This window comes from Pseudophryne corroboree, chromosome 12, assembly GCF_028390025.1.
Source record: "Pseudophryne corroboree isolate aPseCor3 chromosome 12, aPseCor3.hap2, whole genome shotgun sequence".
In the NCBI taxonomy this organism is placed as follows: domain Eukaryota; kingdom Metazoa; phylum Chordata; class Amphibia; order Anura; family Myobatrachidae; genus Pseudophryne; species Pseudophryne corroboree.
In genome coordinates, this window is record NC_086455.1 from 177,737,574 (window position 1) to 177,762,801 (window position 25,228).

At 49.2% G+C, this 25,228-nt stretch overlaps 1 protein-coding gene across 1 annotated transcript in view; it reads left to right on the top strand.

The window, feature by feature from the left end:
* DLK1 (delta like non-canonical Notch ligand 1) overlaps positions 1-25,228 on the top strand; it is a 136,560-nt gene that overhangs the window by 94,112 nt on the left and 17,220 nt on the right. Inside the window, exon 5 of the mRNA XM_063947484.1 lies at positions 3,630-3,771. Coding sequence (XP_063803554.1) covers positions 3,630-3,771 — 142 coding nt within the window. The remainder of the gene's footprint in view (positions 1-3,629; positions 3,772-25,228) is intronic.

The following is a 25,228-nucleotide window of genomic DNA, read 5'->3' on the forward strand; positions in this document are numbered from 1 at the left end:
GAGGCATCTATTACGTGCAGCAGTGATAGCTCTGTATGGTGATGCAGCAGGAGGTATCTATTACACGTAGCAGTGATAGCTCTGTATGGTGATGCAGCAGGAGGTATCTATTACACGCAGCAGTGATAGCTCTGTATGGTGACGGAGCAGGAGGTATCTATTACGTGCAGCAGTGATAGCTCTGTATGGTGATGCAGCAGGAGGTATCTATTACACGCAGCAGTGATAGCTCTGTATGGTGACGGAGCAGGAGGCATCTATTACATGCAGCAGTGACAGCTCTGTACGGTGATGCAGCAGGAGGCATCTAATATACGTAGCAGTGATAGCTCTGTATGGTGACGGAGCAGGAGGCATCTATTACATGCAGCAGTGATAGCTCTGTATGGTGATGCAGCAGGAGGCATCTATTACGTGCAGCAGTGATAGCTCTGTATGGTGATGCTGCAGGAGGCATCTATTACACGCAGCAGTGATAGCTCTGTATGGTGATGTAGCAGGAGGCATCTATTACGTGCAGCAGTGATAGCTCTGTATGGTGATGCAGCAGGAGGCATCTATTACATGCAGCAGTGATAGCTCTGTATGGTGATGCTGCATGAGGCATCTATTACATGCAGCAGTGATAGCTCTGTATGGTGATGCTGCGTGAGGCATCTATTACGTGCAGCAGTGATAGCTCTGTATGGTGATGCAGCAGGAGGTATCTATTACATGCAGCAGTGACAGCTCTGTATGGTGATGCAGCAGGAGGCATCTATTACACGCAGCAGTGATAGCTCTGTATGGTGATGCAGCAGGAGGCATCTATTACGTGCAGCAGTGATAGCTCTGTATGGTGATGCAGCAGGAGGTATCTATTACACGCAGCAGTGATAGCTCTGTATGGTGACGGAGCAGGAGGCATCTATTACACGCAGCAGTGATAGCTCTGTATGGTGATGCAGCAGGAGGCATCTATTACATGCAGCAGTGATAGCTTTGTATGGTAATGCAGCAGGAGGCATCTATTACACGCAGCAGTGATAGCTTTGTATGGTAATGCAGCAGGAGGCATCTATTACACGCAGCAGTGATAGCTCTGTATGGTGATGCAGCAGGAGGTATCTATTACATGCAGCAGTGATAGCTCTGTATGGTGATGCAGCAGGAGGTATCTATTACACGCAGCAGTGATAGCTTTGTATGGTGATGCAGCAGGAGGCATCTATTACACGCAGCAGTGATAGCTCTGTATGGTGATGCAGCAGGAGGCATCTATTACGTGCAGCAGTGATAGCTCTGTATGGTGATGCAGCAGGAGGTACCTATTACACGCAGCAGTGATAGCTCTGTATGGTGACGGAGCAGGAGGCATCTATTACATGCAGCAGTGATAGCTTTGTATGGTAATGCAGCAGGAGGTATCTATTACACGCAGCAGTGATAGCTCTGTATGGTGATGCAGCAGGAGGTATCTATTACACGTAGCAGTGATAGCTCTGTATGGTGATGCAGCATGAGGCATCTATTACACGTAGCAGTGATAGCTCTGTATGGTGACGGAGCAGGAGGCATCTATTACATGCAGCAGTGACAGCTCTGTACGGTGATGCAGCAGGAGGCATCTAATACACGCAGCAGTGACAGCTCTGTATGGTGATGCAGCAGGAGGCATCTATTACATGCAGCAGTGATAGCTCTGTATGGTGATGCTGCATGAGGCATCTATTACATGCAGCAGTGATAGCTCTGTATGGTGATGCAGCAGGAGCACAAACCACCCATCACAGAGGCCAGAAAATCTCCATCCAATGAAGGAGAACCCTGGTCTCTTTCCTTACTCTAAATGGCAGCAACAGGCCTCCATTATTTGAAACAGAGGCCATCGCCACCCCCTTCCACTCCCCAAACAGCAGCAGACTGTCAATCACTGACTGTCTGCTGCTGTCCTGCTTCCTACATCGCCAGAGCCATTCGCACATGAGCAGAATGAGTCCTACCCATGCGCAAAGTACTGAAACATGGTACTTTTCCGCAGTGCCGTAACTAGGCATTTTAGCGCTGTGTGCAAGAAATGGCATTGGCGCCCCCCACCCCCATGCAAGACATAGGCAGTGCACGCCATAGGTGCGCGAAAAATATATAGGGACGTGGCTTCATGGGGAAGCGGCGTGGCCACAAAATAATACCAATTCATACTACGGTGCACAGTAGTCTCCATTATTCAAATTACGCTGCACAGTAGCGCCACTACCCCAGGTAGAGCCCCTTTTGCACATTACAGCAGACCGTCCCCCTTTTTACACATTATGGCAGCCAGTCCCCCTTTTTACACATGACGGCAGCCAGTCCCCTTTTTACACATTACGGCAGACAGCGTCCTCTTTTACACATTACAGCAGACAGCGTCCCCCTTTTTACACATTACGGCAGACAGCATCCCCTTTATGCACATTACGGCAGCCAGTCCCCCTTTTTACACATTACGGCAGCCAGTCCCCTTTTTACACATTACGGCAGACAGCGTCCTCTTTTTACACATTACGGCAGCCAGTCCCCCTTTTTACACATTACGGCAGACAGCGTCACCCTTTTTACACATTACGGCAGACAGCGTCCCCCTTTTTACACATTATGGCAGACAGCATCCGCTTTTTTACACATTACGCAGGCAGAGTCCCCCTTTTTACACATTAGGCAGCAGAGTTCACTTTTTTTAATACATTACATATTATGGCAAAGAACCCCTGTTTTACACATTACAGTAACAATCCCCCTTTTTACACATTAAGCAGACAGAGCCCCCCCTTTCTTTACACATTAGACAGGCATTCCCCCCTTTTTTCACGAGAAAGAGAGGGGGGGGGGTTGTGTTGTGTGTGTGTGTTACTCGCCTCGGGAGGAGAGCACGATCCACCATCGAGAGGGCACAGATAATCTCTTCGGGTCCGGGAGGTGTGTGTATTTCTCGGCTGGGGAGCACCATCCATCCAGAGGGCGCAGACACTCTCCTCCGGTCTGGGACCTGCAAGTTGCGGCAACACTCCGCGCTCCTTCACAGAGGAGACATCTGGCGGCGCCAGCGGGACTGACACCCAGTCCCTTGCACACACAGCGGGAGTCAGGGACAGCGGCGGCGGGACTTCATGACGGCGCTGGCAGGACTCAGGGATTGCGGCGGCGGGACACGCAGAAGGTGTGTGCTGCCTGATGGTGAATACGGCAGCGCTCCCACTCCCTTGCAGAGGCGGAAGACCAGCGGCGGCACTTTTAGTACTCACTGACTGCCGATAACGGCCATATGGGGATGTGCTGCTGATGGTGCGCCTTCAGTGCAGTTGCGCTGTGGGCAAGGCACCATCGGCACACACCTAGTTACGGCCCTGCTTTGCCGCATGAGACGCAGTGTTGATGGGACCTGAATGCGGTCCTGTATATGTTCCCGTGTACTATATGATAGTGATTGTGAGAACAGGTGACACATGCATCATGTTTACAGTCTCACGCTTATCACCATTACGAATGCTAGAGATAACATCGCTACTTCTACAAATCTGCACCTTAGTAATATACCCCATAGAGGGAATGTGGCCACACACTCACCATGATACAAGTAGTAATAACATATCATTTTCATATTCCTACAGATATCCACCCGTGTGCTGCACTTCCCTGTTCCAGTAACTCCACCTGCATTGAAACTGGCAATGGCGGTTACATATGTCTTTGTGCCCCAAATGATACCGGAAATAATTGTCTTGCTAAAAAAGGACCGTGCATTAGACAAGGGTAATTACATCCTGATAACTTCAGCTTCTTGTGTTGATGTGTACAGCCTTTATTATAACCTAATGTACAAAGATGAGAAATGAACTGTATCAGTCAGAAACCTCACTGACAGGTTCTAGGATGCTGACTAAAACGAATCTGTGTAAAGTGATAGTGCTATAGAAATCACATGATCATACCTCCCAACTGTCCCGATTTTCGCGGGACAGTCCCGTTTTTTGGGGACTGTCCCGCTGTCCCACCTGTGGGTCGCAGTGTCCCGCGGTGGGGGGGGGGGGGGGGCAGTTGGGAGGCTCTGTCTCTCGCTGCCCTGCTTAGCAGAGCAGCAGTGAATAGACGCTGTGCGCATGCGCACAGCATCTATTCAGTGGAGTCAGAGGGAGAGGGGACATGCCAGCGGCTCATAGAGCGCTGGGCATGCCCCCTCAGTGACGAGAATGGGGGGCGTGGCTCGCAATCGCGGGTCCTCCGCGAAGCCACGCCCTCTTTCCCTATGCCACCCCCCTTTTTCGGGAGCGCTTATGCCAAGTTAAAAGTTGGGAGGTATGCATGATGATGATGATGATAATAATAATAATAATAATAATAATAATAATAGTAAAGCAACACAATAATAATCATTTTAGAACTATTTATACTTAATTAAATGATTTAACCTTTCTCAGACGTAGTCATGTAGGGACAATACCAGAAAAGTACACACACACACACGCACGCACGCACGCACGCACGCACACACACACACACACACACACACACACACACACACACTCACTCAGATCCAGCACTCTGGATAAATGACAATGGTTGTGTAATCAATATATTGATAAAGTCTGCAAAGGAGCGGCACCTTGGTCAGATGAATGAATGATAGAAGGCTGAAGAACTCTGCTCAATGTTTCAGTGGTTTGTGTGTGCGTGTGTGTGTATGTGTGTGCGTGTGTGTGCGCATGTGTGTCTGCATGTGTGTCTGCGTGTGTGTGTGTGTGTGTGTGTGTGCGTATGTGTGTGCGTGTGTGTGCGCATGTGTGTGTATGTGTGTGCGTGTGTGTGTGTATGTGTGTGCATGTGTGTGTGCACATGTGTGTGTGTGTGCACGTGCATGTGTGTGCGAGTGTGTGTGTACGTGCGTGTATGTGTGCACGTGCATGTGTGTTGAATTGTGTGTTTGTGTGCGTGCGTACATTTCCCAACGGCACTCTCTGATGCCCTCCAGTGTCCAGAGAGAATATAAACACAGCAGGCTGCAGCACTAAGCTAATAAAATACATGAAAGAGTGACTTAACTTACTAACATTTCATTGCAGACTATAAATACTCCACACCCTGAGGAAAATGTATCTTCTGCATTGAACGCTGTGCGCATGCGCACAACGTCTATTCACGGCAGAGAGGGACAGGGGGCATAACCAGCAGCTCTCACAGCGCTGTTCATGCCCCCATAATGAGGAAAACGGGGGCGTGGCCTATCGGAAAAGGGGCGTGGCCTCACGGCAATTGCCTCTATCGCCAACCACGCCCCTTTTTCGATAGGTCACGCCCCTAAAAAATCGGGCGCTCGCCGAAGGCGCGCGTTGGTGTCCCTCCTTCACCGTTATCAATGTTGGGAGGTATGGGGTTGGAGTAGCCCACAGTGGTCCGGGGGGGGGGGGGGGGGGGGTTTTAACAACCCCCAGTGGGCCCCACTGCCATCCCTTCCTCTAAGCATCAGGTTCCAGATTTTGCACTTGAATTATACATTATGCATGCTGTATGTTGCATTAAACTGCAAAGTTCTATGGTGTATTTATCATGCATGCACTAGCAGTAAGGGGTGCCAGAATGTTTCAAACCCCACCCCAATTCATCCCCCCACCCTCACCCCCCCCATGCGGAGAGCGCTTACCTCCAGATCCCCGCTACTTCAAAACGCTTGCAGCCGCAGACTGCAGCCCCATGTCCTGTCCTAGGCTAGCTGGCTCTTCGCAGATGCATTACTGGGAGGAGACATGGTCATGCTGAGCCTGCTGGTACATCCCCGTCTCCTCCCAGTAATGCATCTGTGACAGGACATGGGGCAGCACGCTGCACCAGCAGACTTTTCAAGTCTCCGTGGGAATCCAGATGTTAGTGCCCCCCCCCCCCCCCCCCCAGTGCCTGCGCCTCTGACATGTTTGGGGGGGCGGCTGATGCATTTATTCCTGAACGCTGCCTTTCTGCCCCTCCCATAAGTGACTGAGTGTGAGCACAGCATAGCACTGCAGATAGAAGAATGATTACAAATGAAGGCGCAAATTGAGGATAAGAGCCAAGGGTGTGGTCACAGGCAGAGGTATAGAATGAGGAGTCACAGGTAGAGGTATAGAATGAGGAGTCACAGGTAGAGGTATAGAATGAGGAGTCACAGGCAGAGGTATAGAATGAGGAGTCACAGGCAGAGGTATAGAATGAGGAGTCACAGGCAGAGGTATAGAATGAGGAGTCACAGGCAGAGGTATAGAATGAGGAGTCACAGGCAGAGGTATAGAATGAGGAGTCACAGGCAGAGGTATAGAATGAGGAGTCACAGGCAGAGGTATAGAATGAGGAGTCACAGGTAGAGGTAAAGAATGAGGAGTCACAGACAGAGGTATAGAATGAGGAGTCACAGGCAGAGGTATAGAATGAGGAGTCACAGGCAGAGGTAAAGAATGAGGAGTCACAGGCAGAGGTATAGAATGAGGAGTCACAGGTAGAGGTATTGAATGAGGAGTCACAGGTAGAGGTATAGAATGAGGAGTCACAGGTAGAGGTATAGAATGAGGAGTCACAGGCAGAGGTATAGAATGAGGAGTCACAGGTAGAGGTATAGAATGAGGAGTCACAGGTAGAGGTATAGAATGAGGAGTCACAGGTAGAGGTATAGAATGAGGAGTCACAGGTAGAGGTATAGAATGAGGAGTCACAGGTAGAGGTATAGAATGAGGAGTCACAGGTAGAGGTATAGAATGAGGAGTCACAGGTAGAGGTATAGAATGAGGAGTCACAGGCAGAGGTATAGAATGAGGAGTCACAGGTAGAGGTATAGAATGAGGAGTCACAGGTAGAGGTATAGAATGAGGAGTCACAGGTAGAGGTATAGAATGAGGAGTCACAGGTAGAGGTATAGAATGAGGAGTCACAGGTAGAGGTATAGAATGAGGAGTCACAGGTAGAGGTATAGTATGAGGAGTCACAGGTAGAGGTATAGAATGAGGAGTCACAGGCAGAGGTATAGAATGAGGAGTCACAGGCAGAGGTATAGAATGAGGAGTCACAGGCAGAGGTATAGAATGAGGAGTCACAGACAGAGGTATAGAATGAGGAGTCACAGACAGAGGTATAGAATGAGGAGTCACAGGCAGAGGTATAGAATGAGGAGTCACAGGCAGAGGTATAGAATGAGGAGTCACAGGCAGAGGTATAGAATGAGGAGTCACAGGCAGAGGTATAGAATGAGGAGTCACAGGCAGAGGTATAGAATGAGGAGTCACAGACAGAGGTATTGAATGAGGAGTCACAGACAGAGGTATAGAATGAGGAGTCACAGACAGAGGTATAGAATGAGGAGTCACAGACAGAGGTATAAAATGAGGAGTCACAGACAGAGGTATAGAATGAGGAGTCACAGGCAGAGGTAAAGAATGAGGAGTCACAGGCAGAGGTATAGAATGAGGAGTCACAGGTAGAGGTATTGAATGAGGAGTCACAGGTAGAGGTATAGAATGAGGAGTCACAGACAGAGGTATTGAATGAGGAGTCACAGGTAGAGGTATAGAATGAGGAGTCACAGGTAGAGGTATAGAATGAGGAGTCACAGGCAGAGGTATAGAATGAGGAGTCACAGGTAGAGGTATAGAATGAGGAGTCACAGGTAGAGGTATAGAATGAGGAGTCACAGGTAGAGGTATAGAATGAGGAGTCACAGGTAGAGGTATAGAATGAGGAGTCACAGGTAGAGGTATAGAATGAGGAGTCACAGGTAGAGGTATAGAATGAGGAGTCACAGGTAGAGGTATAGAATGAGGAGTCACAGGCAGAGGTATAGAATGAGGAGTCACAGGTAGAGGTATAGAATGAGGAGTCACAGGTAGAGGTATAGAATGAGGAGTCACAGGTAGAGGTATAGAATGAGGAGTCACAGGTAGAGGTATAGAATGAGGAGTCACAGACAGAGGTATTGAATGAGGAGTCACAGGTAGAGGTATAGAATGAGGAGTCACAGGTAGAGGTATAGAATGAGGAGTCACAGGCAGAGGTATAGAATGAGGAGTCACAGGTAGAGGTATAGAATGAGGAGTCACAGGTAGAGGTATAGAATGAGGAGTCACAGGTAGAGGTATAGAATGAGGAGTCACAGGTAGAGGTATAGAATGAGGAGTCACAGGTAGAGGTATAGAATGAGGAGTCACAGGTAGAGGTATAGAATGAGGAGTCACAGGTAGAGGTATAGAATGAGGAGTCACAGGCAGAGGTATAGAATGAGGAGTCACAGGTAGAGGTATAGAATGAGGAGTCACAGGTAGAGGTATAGAATGAGGAGTCACAGGTAGAGGTATAGAATGAGGAGTCACAGGTAGAGGTATAGAATGAGGAGTCACAGGTAGAGGTATAGAATGAGGAGTCACAGGTAGAGGTATAGTATGAGGAGTCACAGGCAGAGGTATAGAATGAGGAGTCACAGGCAGAGGTAAAGAATGAGGAGTCACAGGCAGAGGTATAGAATGAGGAGTCACAGGCAGAGGTATTGAATGAGGAGTCACAGGTAGAGGTATAGAATGAGTAGTCACAGGTAGAGGTATAGAATGAGGAGTCACAGGCAGAGGTATAGAATGAGGAGTCACAGGCAGAGGTATAGAATGAGGAGTCACAGGTAGAGGTATAGAATGAGGAGTCACAGACAGAGGTATAGAATGAGGAGTCACAGGTAGAGGTATAGAATGAGGAGTCACAGGCAGAGGTATAGAATGAGGAGTCACAGGCAGAGTGTTAGGCGCCGGGGTCCGCTCGGCCGTGCGGCCCGGCGCCTAGCAACCAGGGACGACGGGCGCGTTCAGCCGCCGGCTCCCTGGCAACGCTGAGACGCCGGGCGCACGGAGCCGCCTCTGGCCTTAGCAACGGGGACGCCACGTGCAGCCGCGTTCCCCGTTGCTGGGTCTATCCTCATTGCCCTGATTATGTGCTGGCCGTGCAGCATGCAAGCTGCACGGCATTTCTTTTGATTGTCCTGTCTGGATCTTGATTGGAGGATGCCTGAATAAAGGCATCCTCAGGACTTCCTACAGACGCCGGTGATAGTTTCCTGTTTGCCTTGTCTGCTGCAGAGAGTTCCCAGTCCCGGTCTATTCGGTTGTTCCTGTCCTCAAGAGATCCTGTACTCGGAAGTTACCATCTGTTCCTGGAGTCTGACCGAGCACCTTTAACATCTGGTGGTGTTCGTGAGTCGCGGCACAGCCGTGTGTTGCGGCTTGTCCGCTACTGTTTATTATTTTGTTTATATTGTGTTCTGGAGTTTTGCGGAGGATTCCGCTTCCACAGATCCACTCTGGTGTCCAGCGGTGCCGGATAGGAGTGTCGGATCAGTGGATCTTTGGTTGTCCTTTTCCCTGGCGGCTAGTCCGCACATACCTTTTGGTTTAGTTAGTCAGCTTGTAACCCCTGGCCGTGTTGCTTAGTCAGAGGGCCCCTTGTTATCACCCTGTCTCGGACTTCCCCTTGTCTCCCATTAAGACCTGCGGGGGCATCGGGGTTGGGCAGACATAATCCGCCCTTCGAACGCGGCTGCCATGGGCTCAAGCAACCATAGTCTCGCAGGGGATTTCTGATAACACGGGCGAGACAACGGAGTTAGGGCGCCAGGGGTTACTAGGCCTTCCAGCTCCCACAACCAGCTTATTTTCCTGAACTCAGATCCCTGTCATAAGATCTCCTCCGGTCTGGAGTTCAGGAATCATAACATTATCACCGGCCAGACAAAAGAAAAAATTTGAACAAGAGTTAATTTTTTCACTTATTCAGTTGGGAGAATTTTGTCGGCCTCATGAATCCCACCGGGGTTGGGCCAAATCCTGGCCAGTTTCTAGTTAGTCAGATTCAGGAACTTACTCAGATGGTTCAGGATCTGTCCCTCCGGGTGAGCTCACAGGAAGATCTGTTACGGACCTCCCCGAGGGTCGTCCCTGAACCAAAAATGCATCTGCCTGACCGTTTTTCGGGGGATAGAAAGCAGTTTTTTAATTTTAAAGAATCTTGCAAACTGTATTTTCGTTTAAGACCAGTTACCTCAGGTACAGAGGCTCAGCGGGTTGGGATTATTATTTCTCTGCTCCAGGGGGATCCTCAGACCTGGGCTTTTGGTTTAAAGACAGACGATCCGGCCTTATCGTCTGTAGACGCCTTTTTAAAATCTTTAGGGCTATTGTATGACGACCCTGATAGAGAGGCATCCGCAGAAAGTCAGTTGCGTACTCTTAGACAGGGTAGGAATCCCGCAGAGAATTATTGTACGGAGTTTCGCCGTTGGTCGAACGACTGTGGCTGGAATGACCCAGCCCTGCGCAGTCAGTTTCGCCTCGGCTTATCTGAATCTATAAAAGACAGTCTCCTCCAGTATCCCGCTCCTGCGACCCTCGATAACCTCATGGAGCTCTCTATTAAGATAGATCGTCGGCTCAGAGAGCGGAGGGCTGAAAAAGGGGCATCTGTCGGGTCCTCTTCCTGGGTTCCTTCCATTCCTGTAGACATAGAGGAGCCTATGCAGATAGGTCTCTCCAAATTGTCTCCGGAAGAAAGAACCAGGAGGCAAAATTCTGGTCTGTGTTTATACTGCGGAGGTAAGGGACATTTTGCCCGTAGTTGTCCAAACAAGTCGGGAAACTTCCTGACCAAGTGAATTGTGAGGGGGTTCACTTTGGTCTGCAGCTCATCTCCTCAAATAATTCACTGTTGGTTCCTGTTAAAGTTTCCTATGGCAGCCTCTGTTCCTCGGTCTCTGCTTTTGTGGACAGTGGAGCTGCAGGAAACTTTATGGATTTAACATGGGCCAAGGCCTTAGGTATTCCTCAGCTAACCTTGAATAGGTGTATCACCATGCATGGTTTAGACGGGAGTCCCTTGTTGTCATGACTAAGGTTTTGTGAACCCGGTGTTAGTGAAGTCTGTGCGGGCGACTGGAGGATTATATGAATACTACCACTGACCTGGTTTGGGACTGTTGTGGACTCTGGGTTTCTTCCGGTGACTGGGAAGAGGAACCGCAGCAGAGATGGCCGAATCTAGGTTCTCCTCATGCAGGATTAGGTCGGCAGACAGGAGGCATGCTGAAGGTCTCCTGAAAGACAGAACTGGAAAGGCACTGATGAATCAGTGAAGAATACCAGGTATAATTGTGCTAAAGGGCACGGGGTGCTTGGAGACACTGAGGTGCTTGCGGACACTGAGGTGCTTGCGGACACTGAGGTGCTTGCGGACACTGAGGTGCTTGCGGACACTGAGGTGCTTGGAGACACTGAGGTGCTTGGAGACACTGAGGTGCTTGGAGACACTGAGGTACGTGGAGGCACTGAGGTGCGTGGAGGCACTGAGGTGCGTGGAGGCACTGGGGTGCGTAGAGACACTGGGGTGCGTAGGGGTGCTGAGGCACGGAGGTGCTGGAAGCACGTAGATGCTGAGGCACGGAGGTACTGAGGCACGGAGGTGCTGTGGCACGGAGGTGCTGGAAGCACGGAGGTACTGAGGCACGGAGGTACTGAGGCACGGAGGTACTGAGGCACGGAGGTACTGATGCACGGAGGTGCTGGAAGCACGGAGGTGCTGAGGCACTGAGGCACGGAGATGCTGAGGCACTGAGGTGCTGAGGCACGGAGATGCTGAGTCACGGAGATACTGAGGTGCTGGAAGCACGGAGGTGCTGAGGCACGGAGGTACTGAGGCACAGAGATGCTGGAAGCACGGAGATGCTGAGGCACGAGGTACTGAGCCCTGGAGATCCCAACTACAACAGTAGTAAAACTGAAACACGACAGCTGTGGTTTTCAGTGGAGAACACGGAATTCAGTACTGTGCCTTTAAGACGAAACATTGCAGCTGTACCTTTACATTGAGACTCAGGGAAATGGTGAAATCAAATGGCAACACACAAATAAACCAAACGGTAACAAGGGAACAGAGTTTCCACAGGAACTTAGGTACAAAGGTTACCTTTAGGGAGCTCAGCTTAAGACCCACACAAAGCTGTATGTGACACAAGGAACTGGCCCAGATTCCAACTCAGCCTCCTGATTTATACTTCCTGGTCCTTGATGATTGGTGGGCAGGATTAGGTGATGTCACTGTCATGTGACTACTCTAGCCAAGGCTGTGATGTAGAATGAGGCCTAGCAGGCCAAGAGAACACTGAAGCCTGGACTTCTGCAAAACACAGGATGCTTGCTTTTAGATTACTGAATTCAGCCTCACACAGGAGATCACCACAGGTGGAGCTGATTACCTATTACCTCTCAGGCAGAGAACTCAGGAAAACTGACAAGCTGTTTAACTCCGTGAGTGAAAAGACACAGGATCCAGGACAGATGGCAGGGGTAAGTCACCAAATATAAAACCTACAGTCAGGATTGTGACAGTATCCCCCTCTTCAAGGGTGGACTCCGGACACCCATCTTGAATCTTAGAGGAACTTGAGAAATTCATACAGAAGAATTTAGGACCTTCGTTGATGCAGATTCCAAAGGTTTAGGACTAAATTCTTTAACTACAGCGTTACTGAAAGTCTGTAAGTCATGGAACACAGGATCATTACTCTCAAAGAGCATGTTGGCCCACTCCAAAGCTCTTCCTCTGAATGCCAGGAACAGATATCGAGTAACGTTGGAAAGAGTTACTGCACCTGAAGGATCAGACTCCATCCGAGAGAGAAATTGTTCAACCAGAGCGGCATATTGCAATAAATCTCCATCAAAGTAAATAGGTGGAAAACCATCAGACGAAAGCTTAGAGGATGAAACTGAAGAAAGCTTTGGCTGGACGAGTAGGACTGGATTGGATCCGAGGATACTTGGATTGGCTGGAGCCAAAGGAGACGGACCAGGCTGGTCCTGGAGTATTGCTGAACCGGCTGGAACCGGGACGGACTGACCAGGCGGAGCCTGGAGTATTGCTGGACCGGCTGGAACCGGGACGGACTGACCAGGCGGAGCCTGGAGTATTGCTGGACCGGCTGGAACCGGGACGGACTGACCAGGCGGAGCCTGGAGTATTGCTGGACCGGCTGGAACCGGGACGGGCTGAGCCCTTTCTTCACAGGGCTGGGCTGAGGCAAGAGCCCCCACTTCACGGGGCTGGGCTGAGGCAAGAGCCCCCTCTTCACGGGGCTGGGCTGAGGCAAGAGCCCCCTCTTCACGGGGCTGGGCTGAGGCAAGAGCCCCCTCTTCACGGGGCTGGGCTGAGGCAAGAGCCCCCTCTTCACGGGGCTGGGCAGCACTCTGTAGAATCTCTGGCTGGGCAGCACTCTGTAGAATCTCTGGCTGGGCAGCACTCTGTAGAATCTCTGGCTGGGCAGCACTCTGTAGACTCTCTGGCTGGGCAGCACTCTGTAGACTCTCTGGCTGGGCAGCACTCTGTAGACTCTCTGGCTGGGCAGCACTCTGTAGACTCTCTGGCTGGGCAGCACTCTGTAGACTCTCTGGCTGGGCAGCACTCTGTAGACTCTCTGGCTGGGCAGCACTCTGTAGACTCTCTGGCTGGGCAGCACTCTGTAGAATCTCTGGCTGGGCAGCACTCTGTAGAATCTCTGGCTGGGCAGCACTCTGTAGAATCTCTGGCTGGGCAGCACTCTGTAGAATCTCTGGCTGGGCAGCACTCTGAAGACTCACTGGCTGGGCAGCACTCTGAAGACTCTCTGGGGCTGGACGCTCTGAAGACGCCCCTCCTGGGGCTGGACGCTCTGAAGACGCCCCTCCTGGGGCTGGACGCTCTGAAGACGCCCCTCCTGGGGCTGTGGACACGGACTCCTCTGTGACTGTAAATGGCTTGAACATTCTTCTCTGGACACCCAACTTGGGATAAGGTCTTTTAACCACCGGACCCCAGTCATAAATTTGAGTCTCTCTCAGAAGAGTAGCCTTCTTGATACCCCCGTCAGCAGCAGAAGGATCGGATACTGTGGATGACTTGTAGACATGAGCACTATGATACTGAGATTTGTCACTATTACCTGGCTTGCGAAGAATGCAGTCTTTAACAAAATGACCAGAATTTCCACAGTAAAGACAGAGATGTAGCTCCTTACGCCGCTGACGTTCAGCTTCAGAGAGCTTGGGCCGTGGATAGCTCTGATGAAAAACTTTCCCTTGCGCAGAGGAAGAGACTCTATTAACTGGATGGGACAAAACAGGATCAACAACGTTGGTAGTATTCCTGAGGAGATCAGGCATCACAGAGAGAATACTAGGCAAAAGTTCTTGTAACTGTAGTAACATCTGGTAGAAAATCTGCAGTTGGTCAGGAGTCTTAGAGCAGAAGGTCATAGAATCTCTGGAGGACGAATTCCGCTGCAGACACTGTGCCAATCGATGCTGAGTCGACTCCAGACCTTCCAAGCGTCCTGCAATATTGCTTAGGAGGTCATGCGTCAGACTAATACTTTCGGCCGGGTCCATGTGGCCAGTTCCTACTGTCATGACTAAGGTTTTGTGAACCCGGTGTTAGTGAAGTCTGTGCGGGCGACTGGAGGATTATATGAATACTACCACTGACCTGGTTTGGGACTGTTGTGGACTCTGGGTTTCTTCCGGTGACTGGGAAGAGGAACCGCAGCAGAGATGGCCGAATCTAGGTTCTCCTCATGCAGGATTAGGTCGGCAGACAGGAGGCATGCTGAAGGTCTCCTGAAAGACAGAACTGGAAAGGCACTGATGAATCAGTGAAGAATACCAGGTATAATTGTGCTAAAGGGCACGGGGTGCTTGGAGACACTGAGGTGCTTGCGGACACTGAGGTGCTTGCGGACACTGAGGTGCTTGCGGACACTGAGGTGCTTGCGGACACTGAGGTGCTTGGAGACACTGAGGTGCTTGGAGACACTGAGGTGCTTGGAGACACTGAGGTACGTGGAGGCACTGAGGTGCGTGGAGGCACTGAGGTGCGTGGAGGCACTGGGGTGCGTAGAGACACTGGGGTGCGTAGGGGTGCTGAGGCACGGAGGTGCTGGAAGCACGTAGATGCTGAGGCACGGAGGTACTGAGGCACGGAGGTGCTGTGGCACGGAGGTGCTGGAAGCACGGAGGTACTGAGGCATGGAGGTACTGAGGCATGGAGGTACTGAGGCACGGAGGTACTGATGCACGGAGGTGCTGGAAGCACGGAGGTGCTGAGGCACTGAGGCACGGAGATGCTGAGGCACTGAGGTGCTGAGGCACGGAGATGCTGAGTCACGGAGATACTGAGGTGCTGGAAGCACGGAGGTGCTGAGGCACGGAGGTACTGAGGCACAGAGATGCTGGAAGCACGGAGATGCTGAGGCACGAGGTACTGAGCCCTGGAGATCCCAACTACAACAGTAGTAAAACTGAAACACGACAGCTGTGGTTTTCAGTGGAGAACACGGAATTCAGTACTGTGCCTTTAAGACGAAACATTGCAGCTGTACCTTTACATTGAGACTCAGGGAAATGGTGAAATCAAATGGCAACACACAAATAAACCAAACGGTAACAAGGGAACAGAGTTTCCACAGGAACTTAGGTACAAAGGTTACCTTTAGGGAGCTCAGCTTAAGACCCACACAAAGCTGTATGTGACACAAGGAACTGGCCCAGATTCCAACTCAGCCTCCTGATTTATACTTCCTGGTCCTTGATGATTGGTGGGCAGGATTAGGTGATGTCACTGTCATGTGACTACTCTAGCCAAGGCTGTGATGTAGAATGAGGCCTAGCAGGCCAAGAGAACACTGAAGCCTGGACTTCTGCAAAACACAGGATGCTTGCTTTTAGATTACTGAATTCAGCCTCACACAGGAGATCACCACAGGTGGAGCTGATTACCTATTACCTCTCAGGCAGAGAACTCAGGAAAACTGACAAGCTGTTTAACTCCGTGAGTGAAAAGACACAGGATCCAGGACAGATGGCAGGGGTAAGTCACCAAATATAAAACCTACAGTCAGGATTGTGACACTTGTCCAATGGGGTTATTTCTCTATGTACACCTCCAGTTTTGCTCTCGGTGGGAGCTTTGCATTCTGAAAAGATTGAGTTTTTCCTTACCCATTGTCCAGCAGTTCCTGTGGTTCTGGGTCACCCTTGGCTGGCCTTTCATAATCCCATCATAGATTGGCAGTCCGGGGAGATCCTACAATGGGGTACCATCTGTGATAAAGAATGTATTACGCTTCCTATCCGAGTAGCTGCCGCCGGTTCCGCACATATTCCTGGGGAATACCAGGATTTTGTTGATGTGTTTTCCAAGGGCAATGCAGATATTTTGCCTCCCCATAGGCCTTATGATTGTACCATTGAGTTAATTCCTGGTGCCACGTTGCCTAAAGGAAGGTTATATGCATTATCTGGTCCTGAGACTGTGGCCATGAATGAGTATGTGAAAGAAAGCCTTGGGAAAGGGTTTATCAGGCCATCTAAATCCCCTTTAAGTGCAGGGTTCTTCTTCGTAGAGAAGAAGGACGGTTCACTCAGACCCTGCATTGACTTTAGAGCTCTGAATAAAATCTCAGTAAAGAATACTTACCCTCTGCCGCTGATCTCTGTCATCTTTGATCAGCTACGTTCGGCTGTTATTTTCTCTAAAATTGATCTGAGAGGAGCATATAACCTCATCAGAATCAAGTCAGGGGATGAGTGGAAAACGGCATTTAGTACTCAGTCAGGCCACTATGAGTATCTGGTCATGCCATTCGGCCTATCTAACGCTCCGGCAGTTTTCCAGGATCTCATTAATGATGTGCTCCGTGAGTTTCTGGGAAGATTCGTCGTGGTCTATTTAGACGATATTTTGATATATTCTGAATCCGTGGAACAGCATGTTACCCAGGTGCGTCAGGTGCTAAAGAAATTACGTGAAAATCACTTATATGCCAAACTGGAGAAGTGTGAATTTCATGTCACAGAAGTATCCTTTTTAGGGTACATTATTTCCCCTCGGGGATTCCGAATGGAACCAAAAAAGCTCCAGGCCATCCTTAGTTGGGCGCAACCCACCAATTTAAAAGCAATTCAGCGCTTTTTAGGGTTTGCAAACTACTATAGAAGATTTATTCACTCTTTCTCTGACCTAGTAGCTCCTATTGTGGCACTTACTAAGAAGGGAGCAGATCCTACCAATTGGTCATGTGAAGCTGAGTTATCTTTTCAGGCCTTAAAACAAGCCTTTGTCTCAGCCCCTGTCCTTAGACATCCCAACCCAGAATTACCTTTCATTGTTGAGGTTGATGCCTCGGAGGTTGGAGTAGGGGCTATCCTGTCTCAGAAGGATCCAGATTCCCTTGAATTACATCCTTGTGCCTTTATGTCCAGGAAATTCTCATCTGCAGAATCCAACTACGACGTTGGTAACCAGGAATTGCTGGCTATTAAATGGGCTTTCGAGGAGTGGAGACATTGGCTTGAAGGAGCGACCCATACCATTTCAGTTTTGACTGATCACAAAAATCTTCAATACATTGAATCGGCTAAACGACTGAATGCCCGACAGGCTCGTTGGGCTTTATTTTTTACTCGTTTCAAATTCATTATCACCTTCAGACCAGGTTCCAAGAATACCAAGGCAGATGCCCTGTCACGCAGTTTCCTTCCGGTTCAAGACAACAGTCCTGTTACTCCCATACTTCCGTCTTCAGTCATTCAGGCAGGTCTCACACAGGATGTATTTTCCCAATTAAAGCTGCTTCAACATCAAGCTCCTGGAAATACTCCTGCTGGTCGTCTTTTTGTCCCTGAATTTTTGAGAGCAACTGTTTTGGCAGAGTTTCATGATAGCAAAGTTGCCGGGCATCCTGGAATCGCCAAGACTTTGGAATTGGTATCCCGCTCAGTATGGTGGCCTGGTCTTTCCAAAGACATTAAAGAGTTTGTTTTTTCGTGTCAGGTCTGTGCACAGCATAAAATTCCTCGTTCTTTGCCTATTGGTCAACTTATGCCCTTGAATGTTCCCCTTAGGCCATGGTCGCATATCTCCATGGATTTTGTGGTGGACCTCCCTCTGTCAGCAGGATGCCGAGTCATATGGGTAGTGGTGGACCGTTTCAGCAAAATGGCCCATTTCATTGCTCTTCCCCGATTGCCATCTGCCCAGGGATTGGCAGTCCTGTTCCTCCGTCATGTTTTCAGACTCCATGGGTTACCCACCGATATTGTTTCTGACAGGGGTCCACAATTCATTGCGCAATTTTGGAAATCTTTTTGTGCTTCGTTAAAGATGAAATTATCATTAACCTCCGGCTATCATCCACAATCCAATGGACAGACTGAGCGAGTTAACCAATCTCTAAAACAATATTTGCGTTTGTACTCGGCCAAACTCCAAAATGACTGGTCTGAGTTTCTTCCATTGGCGGAGTTTGCTTATAATAATGCCTGTCATTCCTCCACCAATGTGTCTCCATTTTTTGCAGTTTTTGGTTTCCACCCCAGAGCTAATTCATTTTTTCAACATTCCTCTGTCTCCTCTCTGGCCCTGACCTCTCATCTTAAACTTATTTGGAAAAAAGTGCACTTGGCTCTCAGAAAAGCAGCTTTCCGGGAAAAGAAATTTTCTGACAGGCTCCGGCGGCCGTGCACTTTTAAAGTAGGAGACAGGGTGTGGTTGTCGACTCGCAACATCAAACTTCGACAAACTTCAGCCAGATTGGGTCCTAGATTTATTGGACCATTTCTCATTATCAAAAAAGTCAATCCAGTTGCTTTCCGGTTACGTTTACCAAAAACTTTACGGATCGGAAATACCTTCCATTGCTCATTGCTTAAACCATATGTTTCGTCCAGCAGATTTCCTCGTAAAAAATCTCAGGGGAGATCACCAGTTAATGTACAGGGTCAGCAAGAGTTCTTGGTTGAGAAGGTTCTCGATTCCAAGTTGTCCCGGGGTCGGCTTTATTTTTTGGTGCATTGGAGAGGTTATGGGCCAGAGGAAAGGTCGTGGGTCCTGGATGAAGACCTTCATGCCCCGAGGCTGAAAAGGGCATTTTTTCATGAATTTCCTCGGAAACCTGGCTTTGGGGGTTCCTTGACCCCTCCTCAAGGGGGGGGTACTGTTAGGCGCCGGGGTCCGCTCGGCCGTGCGGCCTGGCGCCTAGCAACCAGGGACGCCGGGCGCGTTCAGCCGCCGGCTCCCTGGCAACGCTGAGACGCCGGGCGCACGGAGCCGCCTCTGGCCTTAGCAACGGGGACGCCACGTGCAGCCGCGTTCCCCGTTGCTGGGTCTATCCTCATTGCCCTGATTATGTGCTGGCCGTGCAGCATGCAAGCTGCACGGCATTTCTTTTGATTGTCCTGTCTGGATCTTGATTGGAGGATGCCTGAATAAAGGCATCCTCAGGACTTCCTACAGACGCCGGTGATAGTTTCCTGTTTGCCTTGTCTGCTGCAGAGAGTTCCCAGTCCCGGTCTATTCGGTTGTTCCTGTCCTCAAGAGATCCTGTACTCGGAAGTTACCATCTGTTCCTGGAGTCTGACCGAGCACCTTTAACATCTGGTGGTGTTCGTGAGTCGCGGCACAGCCGTGTGTTGCGGCTTGTCCGCTACTGTTTATTATTTTGTTTATATTGTGTTCTGGAGTTTTGCGGAGGATTCCGCTTCCACAGATCCACTCTGGTGTCCAGCGGTGCCGGATAGGAGTGTCGGATCAGTGGATCTTTGGTTGTCCTTTTCCCTGGCGGCTAGTCCGCACATACCTTTTGGTTTAGTTAGTCAGCTTGTAACCCCTGGCCGTGTTGCTTAGTCAGAGGGCCCCTTGTTATCACCCTGTCTCGGACTTCCCCTTGTCTCCCATTAAGACCTGCGGGGGCATCGGGGTTGGGCAGACATAATCCGCCCTTCGAACGCGGCTGCCATGGGCTCAAGCAACCATAGTCTCGCAGGGGATTTCTGATAACACGGGCGAGACAACGGAGTTAGGGCGCCAGGGGTTACTAGGCCTTCCAGCTCCCACAACCAGCTTATTTTCCTGAACTCAGATCCCTGTCATAAGATCTCCTCCGGTCTGGAGTTCAGGAATCATAACACAGAGGTATAGAATGAGGAGTCACAGGCAGAGGTAAAGAATGAGGAGTCACAGGTAGAGGTATAGAATGAGGAGTCACAGGTAGAGGTATAGAATGAGGAGTCACAGGCAGAGGTATAGAATGAGGAGTCACAGGTAGAGGTATAGAATGAGGAGTCACAGGCAGAGGTATAGAATGAGGAGTCACAGGCAGAGGTATAGAATGAGGAGTCACAGGCAGAGGTATAGAATGAGGAGTCACAGGTAGAGGTATAGAATGAGGAGTCACAGGCAGAGGTATAGAATGAGGAGTCACAGGTAGAGGTATAGAATGAGGAGTCACAGGCAGAGGTATAGAATGAGGAGTCACAGGTAGAGGTATAGAATGAGGAGTCACAGGCAGAGGTATAGAATGAGGAGTCACAGGTAGAGGTATAGAATGAGGAGTCACAGGCAGAGGTATAGAATGAGGAGTCACAGGCAGAGGTAAAGAATGAGGAGTCACAGGTAGAGGTATAGAATGAGGAGTCACAGGTAGAGGTATAGAATGAGGAGTCACAGGCAGAGGTATAGAATGAGGAATCACAGGTAGAGGTATAGAATGAGGAGTCACAGGTAGAGGTATAGAATGAGGAGTCACAGGTAGAGGTATAGAATGAGGAGTCACAGGCAGAGGTATAGAATGAGGAGTCACAGGCAGAGGTATAGAATGAGGAGTCACAGGCAGAGGTAAAGAATGAGGAGTCACAGGTAGAGGTATAGAATGAGGAGTCACAGAGAGAGGTATAGAATGAGGAGTCACAGACAGAGGTATAGAATGAGGAGTCACAGGCAGAGGTATAGAATGAGGAGTCACAGGCAGAGGTAAAGAATGAGGAGTCACAGGCAGAGGTATAGAATGAGGAGTCACAGGTAGAGGTATAGAATGAGGAGTCACAGGTAGAGGTATAGAATGAGGAGTCACAGGTAGAGGTATAGAATGAGGAGTCACAGGCAGAGGTATAGAATGAGGAGTCACAGGCAGAGGTATAGAATGAGGAGTCACAGGCAGAGGTATAGAATGAGGAGTCACAGGCAGAGTTATAGAATGAGGAGTCACAGGCAGAGTTATAGAATGAGGAGTCACAGGCAGAGGTATAGAATGAGGAGTCACAGGCAGAGGTATAGAATGAGGAGTCACAGGCAGAGGTATAGAATGAGGAGTCACAGGTAGAGGTATAGAATGAGGAGTCACAGGTAGAGGTATAGAATGAGGAGTCACAGGTAGAGGTATAGAATGAGGAGTCACAGGTAGAGGTATAGAATGAGGAGTCACAGGTAGAGGTATAGAATGAGGAGTCACAGGTAGAGGTATAGTATGAGGAGTCACAGGCAGAGGTATAGAATGAGGAGTCACAGGCAGAGGTAAAGAATGAGGAGTCACAGGCAGAGGTATAGAATGAGGAGTCACAGGCAGAGGTATTGAATGAGGAGTCACAGGTAGAGGTATAGAATGAGTAGTCACAGGTAGAGGTATAGAATGAGGAGTCACAGGCAGAGGTATAGAATGAGGAGTCACAGGTAGAGGTATAGAATGAGGAGTCACAGACAGAGGTATAGAATGAGGAGTCACAGGTAGAGGTATAGAATGAGGAGTCACAGGCAGAGGTATAGAATGAGGAGTCACAGGTAGAGGTATAGTATGAGGAGTCACAGGCAGAGGTATAGAATGAGGAGTCACAGGCAGAGGTATAGAATGAGGAGTCACAGGTAGAGGTATAGAATGAGGAGTCACAGGTAGAGGTATAGAATGAGGAGTCACAGGCAGAGGTATAGAATGAGGAGTCACAGGCAGAGGTAAAGAATGAGGAGTCACAGGTAGAGGTATAGAATGAGGAGTCACAGGTAGAGTTATAGAATGAGGAGTCACAGGCAGAGGTATAGAATGAGGAGTCACAGGTAGAGGTATAGAATGAGGAGTCACAGGTAGAGGTATAGAATGAGGAGTCACAGGTAGAGGTATAGAATGAGGAGTCACAGGCAGAGGTATAGAATGAGGAGTCACAGGCAGAGGTATAGAATGAGGAGTCACAGGCAGAGGTATAGAATGAGGAGTCACAGGTAGAGGTATAGAATGAGGAGTCACAGACAGAGGTATAGAATGAGGAGTCACAGGCAGAGGTATAGAATGAGGAGTCACAGGCAGAGGTAAAGAATGAGGAGTCACAGGCAGAGGTATAGAATGAGGAGTCACAGGTAGAGGTATAGAATGAGGAGTCACAGGTAGAGGTATAGAATGAGGAGTCACAGGTAGAGGTATAGAATGAGGAGTCACAGGCAGAGGTATAGAATGAGGAGTCACAGGCAGAGGTATAGAATGAGGAGTCACAGGCAGAGGTATAGAATGAGGAGTCACAGGCAGAGTTATAGAATGAGGAGTCACAGGCAGAGTTATAGAATGAGGAGTCACAGGCAGAGTTATAGAATGAGGAGTCACAGGCAGAGGTATAGAATGAGGAGTCACAGGTAGAGGTATAGAATGAGGAGTCACAGGTAGAGGTATAGAATGAGGAGTCACAGGTAGAGGTATAGAATGAGGAGTCACAGGTAGAGGTATAGAATGAGGAGTCACAGGTAGAGGTATAGAATGAGGAGTCACAGGTAGAGGTATAGTATGAGGAGTCACAGGCAGAGGTATAGAATGAGGAGTCACAGGCAGAGGTAAAGAGTGAGGAGTCACAGGCAGAGGTATAGAATGAGGAGTCACAGGCAGAGGTATTGAATGAGGAGTCACAGGTAGAGGTATAGAATGAGTAGTCACAGGTAGAGGTATAGAATGAGGAGTCACAGGCAGAGGTATAGAATGAGGAGTCACAGGTAGAGGTATAGAATGAGGAGTCACAGACAGAGGTATAGAATGAGGAGTCACAGGTAGAGGTATAGAATGAGGAGTCACAGGCAGAGGTATAGAATGAGGAGTCACAGGCAGAGGTATAGAATGAGGAGTCACAGGTAGAGGTATAGAATGAGGAGTCACAGGTAGAGGTATAGAATGAGGAGTCACAGGTAGAGGTATAGAATGAGGAGTCACAGGCAGAGGTATAGAATGAGGAGTCACAGGCAGAGGTATAGAATGAGGAGTCACAGGTAGAGGTATAGAATGAGGAGTCACAGGTAGAGGTATAGAATGAGGAGTCACAGGTAGAGGTATAGAATGAGGAGTCACAGGTAGAGGTATAGAATGAGGAGTCACAGGTAGAGGTATAGAATGAGGAGTCACAGGCAGAGGTATAGAATGAGGAGTCACAGGCAGAGGTATAGAATGAGGAGTCACAGGTAGAGGTATAGAATGAGGAGTCACAGGCAGAGGTATAGAATGAGGAGTCACAGGTAGAGGTATAGAATGAGGAGTCACAGGTAGAGGTATAGAATGAGGAGTCACAGGTAGAGGTATAGAATGAGGAGTCACAGGTAGAGGTATAGAATGAGGAGTCACAGGTAGAGGTATAGAATGAGGAGTCACAGGTAGAGGTATAGAATGAGGAGTCACAGGCAGAGGTATAGAATGAGGAGTCACAGGCAGAGGTATAGAATGAGGAGTCACAGGCAGAGGTATAGAATGAGGAGTCACAGGCAGAGGTATAGAATGAGGAGTCACAGGCAGAGGTATAGAATGAGGAGTCACAGGCAGAGGTATAGAATGAGGAGTCACAGGCAGAGGTATAGAATGAGGAGTCACAGGTAGAGGTATAGAATGAGGAGTCACAGGTAGAGGTATAGAATGAGGAGTCACAGGTAGAGGTATAGTATGAGGAGTCACAGGCAGAGGTATAGAATGAGGAGTCACAGGCAGAGGTATAGAATGAGGAGTCACAGGCAGAGGTAAAGAATGAGGAGTCACAGGCAGAGGTATTGAATGAGGAGTCACAGGTAGAGGTATAGAATGAGGAGTCACAGGTAGAGGTATAGAATGAGGAGTCACAGGTAGAGGTATAGAATGAGTAGTCACAGGTAGAGGTATAGAATGAGGAGTCACAGGCAGAGGTATAGAATGAGGAGTCACAGGCAGAGATATAGAATGAGGAGTCACAGGTAGAGGTATAGAATGAGGAGTCACAGGCAGAGGTATAGAATGAGGAGTCACAGGCAGAGGTATAGAATGAGGAGTCACAGGTAGAGGTATAGTATGAGGAGTCACAGGCAGAGGTATAGAATGAGGAGTCACAGGTAGAGGTATAGAATGAGGAGTCACAGGTAGAGGTATAGAATGAGGAGTCACAGGTAGAGGTATAGAATGAGGAGTCACAGGTAGAGGTATAGAATGAGGAGTCACAGGCAGAGGTATAGAATGAGGAGTCACAGGCAGAGGTATAGAATGAGGAGTCACAGGCAGAGGTATAGAATGAGGAGTCACAGGCAGAGTTATAGAATGAGGAGTCACAGGCAGAGGTATAGAATGAGGAGTCACAGGCAGAGGTATAGAATGAGGAGTCACAGGCAGAGGTATAGAATGAGGAGTCACAGGCAGAGGTATAGAATGAGGAGTCACAGGTAGAGGTATAGAATGAGGAGTCACAGGTAGAGGTATAGAATGAGGAGTCACAGGTAGAGGTATAGAATGAGGAGTCACAGGTAGAGGTATAGAATGAGGAGTCACAGGCAGAGGTATAGAATGAGGAGTCACAGGCAGAGGTATAGAATGAGGAGTCACAGGCAGAGGTAAAGAATGAGGAGTCACAGGCAGAGGTATTGAATGAGGAGTCACAGGTAGAGGTATAGAATGAGGAGTCACAGGTAGAGGTATAGAATGAGGAGTCACAGGTAGAGGTATAGAATGAGTAGTCACAGGTAGAGGTATAGAATGAGGAGTCACAGGCAGAGGTATAGAATGAGGAGTCACAGGCAGAGATATAGAATGAGGAGTCACAGGTAGAGGTATAGAATGAGGAGTCACAGGTAGAGGTATAGAATGAGGAGTCACAGGCAGAGGTATAGAATGAGGAGTCACAGGTAGAGGTATAGTATGAGGAGTCACAGGCAGAGGTATAGAATGAGGTGTCACAGGTAGAGGTATAGAATGAGGAGTCACAGGTAGAGGTATAGAATGAGGAGTCACAGGTAGAGGTATAGAATGAGGAGTCACAGGTAGAGGTATAGAATGAGGAGTCACAGGCAGAGGTATAGAATGAGGAGTCACAGGCAGAGGTATAAAATGAGGAGTCACAGGCAGAGGTATAGAATGAGGAGTCCCAGGCAGAGGTATAGAATGAGG